We start from the raw sequence: 1,483 nt of genomic DNA, 5'->3' as shown, positions 1-1,483 counted from the left end.
TTTGAGCTTTGTCCAGTATTCGTCCTTGGTAACCACGGTGTCCACCAAGTTGTCCACACTTATCCTGAGACCCAGGAAATTCTCGAGTTCGATCGTTATGTTCATTAGGTCCATTTAGGACACACGAACAGGACGTGTTCTGCATCGTCGTTCGGGTCACCACAATCCCTACACTTAGTGTCGACCCCCTTACCGATCCTCTTTCTGTAGCTGTTGAAGATACCATGCCCCATTAACATTTGCATCGTAAAGTAATCGATGTCTCTCCTTTTCTTGGCGAATATAGACGCATTACCTATCAACTTCCTAGTAAAGTTGTCCTCTTTGTAATTGCCCTATTCCGCTTGTCACTCCATTAGGGCTTTCTTTCTTATGTCATCCAGTTCTTCTTTTAACATGATGTATCTATCGATCACTTCACCTTCAACAGCTAGGCTGTTATAAATCTTCATTCTCTCGTATGATTCTTTCAACATCCTAGCTTTAATGTTGATCGGTAAGTTGCCGGTCAATACACAAAGCACCGCATGAGATACAGTGCGGTAGGCTGTAAATGTAATGCACAGGGCAGTACGTTGGGTCCTTTTTATAATATTCCTGTTCTTCTCATAGTTCATTGCATCAGCCCACACAGGCGCACCATATGTCACGATGGGTTCCCAAACATTGTAATAGAGCCTGCGCGCCAAGCCAGGCGGACCATTGATATTTGGCAGAATTCTTAGGAAGCTAAAGTCCTTCAAACAGACAAACAGTCTTTGTCCCAACTACGGGAAGATAGGGGAAACCTATTGTTACGCTATGCGGCTTACCATAGGTCATATTCTTAACTGTCGATCGCGCCACTATAATGTTGCAGACGGATCGTCGCGTCTGCCCGGCAAACAAACATTGTAGTGGCAAGCGCGTGGTTCATTAAGCAGGGCGACTTCCAGAAACGTCGACTCGTGGCCGTTATTTTACCTCGCGTAAAAGAATGTGGCGTGATCCGAACGTAGTGGGGGTCGTCTTCCAGAAAAAACGAAAAAAAATCGAAAGGCGTTCAGAACTTTTCGAGAAGTCAAACCGTCAACACATCTGATACGTCGCGCATTACTTATCAATCAAAACGCAGTTACATTTTTTTTGTTCCTTTTATATCTTTCTAGTTAATAAGTTGTTGAAATAAACATTAATTTATTTGTGTTAATTCTGTGGAATTTCATTGAACTACCCTTATTATCATAATCGAAATAAGGGGATCGATCAGTTCGTGGCGTCGATTATTTAATCGTAACGGGAACTTACAACTCTCGTTGGCGTGCTATCTCGCGATCGCGTCTCTCCGCGAACGGTCGAAACGCCTATTTTTTAACGAACGACGTCTCCCACTAGAGACTTTCTTTCGAGAGCGGCTAGCATCCTTTTCTAACCACCGATATACAAATTGACCAATTAGCAGCAATGCCAATTTCCCTTACTTTCTGAACGAAGGTTGTCATCG

The 1,483-nt window shown here is 43.4% G+C and overlaps 1 protein-coding gene across 1 annotated transcript; it reads right to left on the bottom strand.

Moving 5' to 3' along the window:
* Positions 1 to 347: 347 nt before the first annotated feature.
* LOC126868072 (uncharacterized) lies at positions 348 to 822 on the bottom strand. Its single transcript, XM_050623244.1, has 2 exons — positions 799 to 822; positions 348 to 737 (listed from the first exon to the last, which is right to left on the bottom strand). Exons 1-2 carry the CDS (start codon positions 820 to 822, stop codon positions 348 to 350), a joined length of 414 nt encoding a protein of 137 aa, XP_050479201.1.
* Between the last annotated feature and the right edge of the window lie 661 nt (positions 823 to 1,483).

The sequence above is a fragment of the Bombus huntii genome, chromosome 7 (genome assembly GCF_024542735.1).
Source record: "Bombus huntii isolate Logan2020A chromosome 7, iyBomHunt1.1, whole genome shotgun sequence".
Classification (NCBI taxonomy): Eukaryota; Metazoa; Arthropoda; class Insecta; order Hymenoptera; family Apidae; genus Bombus; species Bombus huntii.
The sequence above is the reverse complement of the archived record's forward strand: the minus strand, read 5'-3'. Positions and strand labels throughout refer to the sequence as shown.